Here is an 8,898-nt window from a genome sequence, read left to right as displayed (position 1 = left end):
GCTCTCATATTTACTGAACCTCCTTTACTGAAGAGACTCCTTCGGTAAATATTAAATATTCCGTCCTAGAAAACCTCACCAAATCACATCGTTTTTCTAAACGAAAGTGCCCGCCTCATCGCTATAGGAAAAATAACCGATTACAAAAAGCGCATGAATATAGTCCTGTGATTTGAATTATACCCAGAACTACTTTCAAATTTCTATATGCATGAAAAGAATTTTGGAAAACATGCTTCATAGCATTACATACTGCTTCAAAGATCCACAAGAAATGAATATATCTGCTGCAGAAGACTTACACAGATCAGCCATAACATTATGACCAGAGAGAGAGGTGACGTGAACTCCTGATGATCTGATGAAGATCTGAGGAGAGATGATGATCTCCTCATCATGGCACCTGTTAGTGGGTGGGATATATTAGAGGCAGCAAGTCCTCAAAGTTGATGTGTTAGAAGCAGGAAAAATGGACAAGTGTAAGGATTTGAGCGAGTTTGACGAAGGACCGAATTGTGATGGCTAGACGAGCATCTCCAAAACTGCAGCTCTTGTGGGGTGTTCCCGGTCTGCAGTGGTCAGGATCTATCAAAAGTGGTCCAAGGAAGGAACAGTGGTGAACTGGTGACAGGATCATGGACGGCTCATTGATGGACGTGAGGAGCGAAGGCTGGCCCGTGTGATCCGATCCAACAGACGAGCTACTGTTGCTCAAATTGCTGAAGAAGTTAAAGCTGGTTCTGATAGAAAGGTGTCAGAATACACAGTGCATGACAGGTCAGGGCTGTTTTGGCAGCAAAAGGGGGACCAACACAATATTAGGCAGGGCGTCATAATGTTATGGCTGTTCTTTTAAAACGGTGACGTATTATTTTGTTGAATCCTGCATCCGTTAAGCTCAATTCCTCTGTGCGTATGTTATCAGAGAAATGTGATCTTCCGGCACTAAACATTCATACTGTTAATAACACTCTCACACTAGATGCTTGAAATACATATACGTGTGAAGGACATGTGCTAATTCTCTCCTGTATCTCATGTCATCCTGAACAAACACTACAACTTGCACGTTACACAACTTTGTTTTTTTGCAATATGTTAAAAATAGTGCTAAGTCATTAGCAATGACATCACCATATATATTTCATATAATTGTAATATTTGATGAGCAACACTTTCATTTCCTGAGGTATCAAGCTGACAAAGATAAAAAAAAACCAAGAAACTACAGCAGCAAGTGAGAAGGTCATCACATCACATCACGCTCTGCCGCTCTGGGGTGTAACATGTGGGCATGTATACGGCTTTATTTTTTTCCAGACTACCATAAAAGGATGAGGTTTAACACTGACTCATTAGGTCATTAGGCATCTGTGAATTTCAAATCATTCATGCGATCAGCGGTGGAGAAGTTCTCCAACTCATCATGCTGCGCTTCATGTAACTCAGGACAAGTTTATTTGAAACTCATCCATCATCTCCAACCCACTCGTGACTCGGGAATGTCACAAGTTTGAAATCCTCGCTAACAAAACCCGTTATCTTTTACATCTCAGACTTCCCTACACAAACACTAAGGTTACGCAACTCAGGTTTTCTTCCTCATGTTGGGACAACATAGTTTCCTCTTCGCCTCTGGATTGCTCTGAAGCTGCTGAGTAACTGCATCTGTTGTTACAAGCGCTAGAGAAATAAAGCAGGTGCTTAAATAAAAATAAAAATAAAAATAAAAAAGGAATTCACGTATTATTTTAGCTCACTTTTTACTTCTTTCATTCTGAATAATAAGCAAAATTGTGTGCGCATGGTTAATGCTACTCTACCATTTTTAATTATCGCCATTTTTAATATTGGCCTTCTATTATCATAGTCTATAAATTTTAAATCACAGGCGAACAAAACATATAGTGACTATTCAAGACCATAATATATAGTGTTATAAACATATTATACACTCGTTTACCATAAGTGTTTTAAAAAGGGAAAAAAGGCTACGTGTAATGGCGATGTTAGCCTGCTAGTCACACTAACATTAGCTGGCTATAAGCTCCTTATTTTGGCTATTTTATTGCAATAAACCACTTAACAGCTGTTCAGGATTTAATTTGTTGAGCGCATGATGAGAATTGCTTACAGAAATCGACAAGAAATGTAGATCACGTTGTGTAATTCTTTCGACTTACTCACAGCTAAACTACATAAAAACACAGCTAACTTCCTTGCCATCTTCCAGTCATGGAAAATAATGAATATCAGCAGTGATTAAACTCGGCACAAAGCACAGTGAAAGCAATTAAAAATAGCATTTTTCATTAGATTTTTTCCCCCCCATTGCTTTAAATTTGACTCTGAGAAATCTACAGTAACATTAAGAGCAAGTCAGGGATTTGGATCATTTCTTAATTAAAACACTACAGAAAATACCATTAAGTTACAATAACAAACGCTACAGTGATATGTTGCTCTCTTACCTTGAGACCATGATTATTCTGAAAAAATCCACTTTATTTATAACTGAATTATGTCAGAAATACATTGAACTCTTTCATCAGAGGCTAAAAAATGGAATTTGCTCCTGATTTTGTTGTGTTCATGTTGATCACAGTGTCTTTATCATGTCTCACTCCACAGTGGAGGTTAATATGAAGCTCATATGAAAGTGGACACTCAGAGCTCTAAGAATTTGTCGTGTTTCCTAAGGATTTATGTTTTTATCTAGCCTACTAGGGGCGATATATTCATGGAAAAGTTCCAAAAAAACAAAAACGGTTATTATTTTCCACACAAATGTTTATATCTGCAAAGTAAATGTTGATTTCGACCCATTTCTGCTCTCTGTGATGCTCCAAGTGCTTGTACATAAGACTCTAAAGGTGTTTATCTTAAACCACTAAAATTCTGAGTAAGGTTATCCAACAGAGGGAAAAACACACGTCTAAAAATGACTCATTTTATATCAGACTTCCAGAGAAAATAATTCATTTGTTTACACTGATTGAAAATGTCCCATAAGTCCATTTCTATTCCGCCGGCAGACTGGAACACAAGAGTACCGGCAAAAAGGGTTAGGGCCGCTAGATAGAACCTTCCACTCTTAACCGGGTTTATGTGAATTTTATTCCAACAACAACAACCAAAGGAGTGCAGAGTGTCCTCTAGTGACGGAGTTTATTATCCAAAAACACCTTTGATAAACACCAAAAAAAAAAAAAAAACCTATCTCATAATCCTACCACAAACAGCTGTGATTTTTCCCCCATCCTCCCCTCTTCAGCACTTAAATGTCATAGCGGAAAAAATGCAAAGAAACATCAGAGGATTTCTCTTTACCACCCCACGCCTGCTGAGAGATACTGCAGTGTACTAAAGCAGACCAGATACCAGGTTCTTGCACCTATTTTTAGTTAAAGGAAGGAAACTGAGTAAAAGAGTCGAGAGGCTGAAGCCTTGCATCGTACTAAAAGGAGGTTTCAAGAATACAGTAAAAAATGTGAAGAAAACGAAAGTCTCGTGCAGTTAGGAAGTTAGACAAAACCCAGAGAAAGTGAAGCAGCACCAAACAGGTGTGAAGAAAAATCAGAAAGGAATGTGAGCTTTATTTTAGCTCAGGTTTTAGCTTTCGAAGTTGTGCTTTCTGTGTGTGTGTATAAATAATACTCTATTATTATTTTTTATAATACTATTATATAGAACTATTATTAAAGGCTGACATGATGTACAGTTAATGTGCAGGTTTATGCCAGAACATATTTTTATCTCTATGCGATTTCTATTCATCCATCCATCCATTTTCTATACCCGCTTTATTACTAATTAGGGTCACGGGGGTCTGCTGGAGCCTATCCCAGCACACATTGGGAGAAAAACAGGGGTACACCCTGGACAGGTCACCAGTCCATCACAGGGCCGATTTCTAAAAGGTCAAAATGCAAGCCTTTCTTCTTTCTATTAGGCTACGTGTAAAGTTGACACTTACATGCTAGTCACTCTAACATTAGCCAGCTCTTTATTTGGCTCAAACTCTTCATATCTCACCAGGTTTAAGTTGTTGTGCGCACTATGAGGATTGTTCACAATCGCGTTAACAGACACAATGCTGCGTAACACAATATAGAAATCAACGGGTAGATAATCTTATGTAATTCTATCTGTACGCGACGCTTTCTGTCCTTTCGTTCTGATTCTTTCGACGTTCTCATAGTTGACTAGGCTAATTAGGTGGCAAACTCACATAAAGTCTTCCAGGCAGGGAAGATGAGTCAAAGTAAAAGTTTTACCCAGAGCACTGAGCGCAGAGAGCGATATATTAAACTGTTCATTGGTGTTAAAAAAGGAAAAGAAAAAAAGGTTTTCGGAATGTGTTAAAGATTTTTCCCAACCTGAATTGAACCTTGATTTAAACTCAATAAAATCACTTAAAACCTTCGATCCTAGATTAAAGATTTCATTAAGCGCTCGTACCTTCTACTCATACTGAAACTGTGTAGAAAATCTGATGATTTCTCCATAGAGACAAACTAAATAGTATGGGTTTGATATATATATTTTATTTATTTATTTATTTATTTATTTATTTATTTATTTATTTATCTATCTACTTGCCTATTTACTTGCCTATCTATCTATCTATCTATCTATCTATCTATCTATCTATCTATCTATCTATCTAGAGAAAATATATCAGCGTGTATATCTAGTATTTATTGCTATACAATAAACCAAATATTACACTATTAAAGACCTTCCTAGATTTTTTTAAAAACTCATTTCAAGTATCTATTCGTATTATTTTCTTATTTTCCAGTGGAAGAGAAATGCTTATAGACAGCAAACGTAGATCTGCCAACAGTACACGGCTATTTCAAGCTTGAAGTGAGGAAAACATTTTTATAATAGGGGGAATGATTTTATATTCAGTTTTTTGTAGTGTTATATTAGGAAATCCAGTTCCAGGTGAAGTCCTTCATATGGGAAATATGACATACGTTCTCTCTGTGTCCTCTACTGAACCTTCTACAAAGAAGTTTGAGGTGTTCTTATAAGCACAAACTGAAGTTTTCACAGAACTGAACTGAACCAAAAAAAAAAAACACCTTTACCACTAAAGATTAAGGATAAGTCATCTATTCAACTTACTTAAGGAGGGGAGAGAAGAAAAGTGAGAAAAGGAAGGAAGTGTAAAACATGTGAAGCGAAAACTTTTGGTTTTGTTAAAAACACACAAAAAAAAAACTATTACAACTCATGCATGGAATCATAAATATCTCTTTGGAACAAGAAAAGAGGTGTGTGTGTGTGTGTGTGTGCGAGACATGTTCTTCCCCTATGTTGACATCAGGGAGTTTCCGCTAGAGCATAAAAGGCCGCTCAGCACACATGAGCACCAGACCACGATCAGACACACAAGCCAGACGCGAAGATCAGATTCAGCTCCAGTCAGATATTCACTCAGCCACTGCTGAAATCCGACGACTGAATTTCTCCTTAAACACTAACTACAGAACTTCTAAAAGACTCAGCGATGGTCAGCGATAGTCAGGTTGTGTTGGATGTGGACGTGCCGAAGGTGATGCTCGTACGTGAGAAGGCCAAGTCAACGTCAGGAATTTGGAGGACGTGTGGAGTTCTGCTCGCCGTGGCTCTCTGCGCTGCCGCCGCAGTCTGCTTCGCTCTACACCAGGTGAGAGTCGTGACAGTATACATGATGCTGCTCTACAGTGTGTTAATTTTTTACCTCTGCAGTAACACAGTTCCTCTTTCTCGCTCTTTCTTCCTTCCATTTTACAGAAACAAAATAAACCAGATGAAACTCAAGGTGAGTTCTGTTCAAGTCCTGTTGCTTTCATTAGTCAATTTTAGCTCTGAAACTTATTCGGAAAAACCCCGGGATGCTAACGACATTGTTGTTTCTCTCACAGCTGAAATCAAGCACTCGCTGAGGCAGATTTCTGAGTCAGCAAAGGCTGCGATTCATCTCTCAGGTAAGACTGGATTCATGAGTCTGAACAGAAAGAGATTCGCTAGAGCTATGAACCAAGCTGCAAGGAAACATAGGTTAGGAATGCTCTGAAGAAAAATCACTTTAGACTAAGACAAAGAAAATCATAAAGTAATGTGTTAAACATGAGCTGAAATCTAAAATGCTAGTAATTCTAAGTTGGGGCAAATCCACAAAGATTTACAGAAATATCTGCAGTATTAACTTTTAGGATCATATTTAAACAACAAGAAAAAGTGACTAATTTGAATTTTTCTTTCCCTGAAGGTAAATACATCTCAAGCGTTTCCAACGGGTCCGTGGTTTGGACCGACAGCGCAGACCAGTCCTTCGCGTCAGGCTTGAAATTGGAGGGCAACAAGATCACGATTCTCCGTAAGGGCCTGTACTTCGTCTACAGCCAGGCCTCGTACCGTCTGAACTGCCTGGCCGATAACGAGGAAAGTGAAGGCCAGGTGGTGCACATGAGCCACACCATCTCTCGCTGGTCTGACTCATACGGAGCATGGAAACCGCTGCTGAGCGCCACCAGATCAGCCTGCAAGCAAACCTACGGAGAGCATCAGTCTCACTGGTACGGCGCTATCTACCTCGGAGCCGCGTTCGAGCTGGACGCCGGAGACCAACTGCGCACCGTCATGGACAAGAAGCTGCTGTCCAAAGTGGAGAGCTCAGGCGGGAAAACATTTTTCGGAGCTTTCTCCTTATAAAGATCTCAAGCGTAATGATCATGAAACTTTTTAATGGTTCCTTTTCGCGTTTTGTATCAAAACACCATCATAAATAGAGCTTTAACCAGTGGAGCTGATTAAAGCTTTAATAAATGAAACAGATTTAATTCTGTCACTGACAAAATCTAGGAACTTTTTATTTATAGATTTATTATTTATTTATTTATTAATCTATTTTATTTATTATGTCACCAGCTATTTATTAAAATGTATTTAATTGATTTTGTTTTGTCATGGTTTTTTTAATGAAAAAAATTAATAAATCTGAAAAAAAAGAAACATCTTTCGTTCTGTCTTTCCTTGTTACTGACTTACTTGGGTTGAAATGACTGTATTTTTATTTTATTTTATTTTATTTTATTTTATTTTATTTTATTTTATTTTATTTTATTTTATTTTATTTTAATTTGGTCAAACACCCAGACTTTTAATTAATTAAAAGACTATTTTTTTAGACTATCAATTACTTAAATAGATTTTTATAATGACATAAGGAATGAATTCTCCGTCTCGCGTGATCCGATGTAAATAGCCAAGCAAAAAACTACCAAAAACAAAGAAAAAGAATACGTATTATGTCCTTAGAGGCCTTAGATTTAAAACTAGGTTAAATCTAATTCTTTAATGCCTAAAGAACCCTTTTGTCTAGGTGTTAATCATCATTATTACTGCATTATGTATTATAATATAATGTAATAAAATGTAATAGAATACACTACCAGTCAAAAGTTTGGACACACCTTCTAATTCCATGGTCTTTCCTGATGTTTATTTCTTTCTACATTGTAAAACAATGCTGAAGGCGGCCGAAATCCACAATAATGTCCTTTGAACAGTTGATATTGAGATATGTCTGCTACTGATGCTCTGTAAAGCCTTCATAACGCCTCTAATCTGAGGTGCTGTTAATTGGTGATTTCTGAGGCTGGTCACTCTAAATGAACTTCTCCTCTGCAGCAGAGGTAAGTTTTGGTCTTGCTTTACTGGGATGGTCTTCATGTGAGACAGTTTCATCATGGTGCTTGATGGGTTTTGCACATGCACTTGACAATACTGTTCTTGCAAGAACTATTCCAGAACACCTGACCTTCGTGTCTTAAAATAACAACTGACTGTTTTTTGTTGTCATTACATATGGACTACTTAAGTCCATGTGTGTTATTTCATCGTTTTGAAATCTCCAGTATTGTTCTAGAATGTAGAAAATAAATCCCTAAACAAAAAACACTGAATTAAAAGGTGTGTCCAGACTTTTGACTGGTAGTGTATAATATGAAGCAAGAATGTGTGACAAAATCCAAACATCCTGATGACATTTCCTTCATTTTCCTCAGTTGTTTATGTTATTAAGAACATATCTAAGCAATGCACACTTGACTTGTATTGTATATTTCACACAGAAGCTGTATTACTCCGATTTATTACTCATATTATTACTGAGCAGTCACTGTGTGTCATCATGCTCATGGTTTATTTTATTAACTACAGTGTTCTTGATGTGGAATAGCCTTACACACGATGCCCCAGATCTCCCACATTACCATGATGGCAGATGATGATGATTGCATAAAAAAAAAGAAAAAGGAAGTGGTCAGTCTGTGCTAAATAAAAAGTTATGAGTAGTAATGTTTCTAGGTTGATTTCCATTTAGAAGTAAACTTTATTACATCGTAATTCCCCGACCATTAAAAACGCCTCAAGTAAGCTTTTGTACCTTGCGTCACTTTTAGCATACACTGCAATTTCCACTGGAGCTCCTTCTCCTTACATGATGGGGGGAGAGAAAGAGAGTGAGTTTTCAGTGAAAGGGGAAACTCCATCAGCCGGTCTTCCTCTGCAGGTCACGTCTGCTGTCACCGCAATCTGGGGTCAGATGACCTGGAAAGTTACAACCTTAAAAAAAAAAAAAGGTGAGAATCTTCCTTTAACATATAAGATTTAGTGTAAGAGGCATGAGAGACTGGAGAGGAAAGACAGAACTGTCAGTCAAACATAAGCAGGTTTGGGTTAATGAGACCCTCTGGGTTTTAGCCAGCACAGGGCTGAAATGACCTCTCTACTCCGAGTCCAGCGCACTTGGAAGTGTGATATTTGAACGGCCCATATGACCTTTCAGAAGTGCCTTGATGTCAATTATTTTAAGAGTAATAAGAAATTGCACTTGAACTT

The 8,898-nt window shown here is 37.7% G+C and overlaps 1 protein-coding gene across 1 annotated transcript; it reads left to right on the top strand.

Annotated features, from left to right (window-relative positions):
* Positions 1 to 5,373: 5,373 nt before the first annotated feature.
* Positions 5,374 to 6,960, top strand: tnfa (tumor necrosis factor a (TNF superfamily, member 2)). Its single transcript, XM_058405010.1, has 4 exons — positions 5,374 to 5,680; positions 5,788 to 5,815; positions 5,919 to 5,981; positions 6,266 to 6,960. Exons 1-4 carry the CDS (start codon positions 5,522 to 5,524, stop codon positions 6,706 to 6,708), a joined length of 693 nt encoding a protein of 230 aa, XP_058260993.1. The 5' UTR covers positions 5,374 to 5,521; the 3' UTR covers positions 6,709 to 6,960.
* Positions 6,961 to 8,898: the final 1,938 nt, after the last annotated feature.

Source organism: Hemibagrus wyckioides, linkage group LG12 (assembly GCF_019097595.1).
Source record: "Hemibagrus wyckioides isolate EC202008001 linkage group LG12, SWU_Hwy_1.0, whole genome shotgun sequence".
Lineage (NCBI taxonomy): Eukaryota > Metazoa > Chordata > Actinopteri > Siluriformes > Bagridae > Hemibagrus > Hemibagrus wyckioides.
The sequence above is the reverse complement of the archived record's forward strand: the minus strand, read 5'-3'. Positions and strand labels throughout refer to the sequence as shown.

Excerpts from the sequence above, each read along its gene's own strand:
- tnfa (XM_058405010.1), top strand. The coding sequence starts at position 5,522 with ATGGTCAGCGATAGTCAGGTTGTGTTGGATGTGGACGTGCCGAAGGTG. Across the intron at positions 5,816-5,918 it reads TAAACCAGATGAAACTCAAG|CTGAAATCAAGCACTCGCTG; the intron begins GTGAGTTCTGTT and ends TTTCTCTCACAG. Across the intron at positions 5,982-6,265 it reads GGCTGCGATTCATCTCTCAG|GTAAATACATCTCAAGCGTT; the intron begins GTAAGACTGGAT and ends CTTTCCCTGAAG.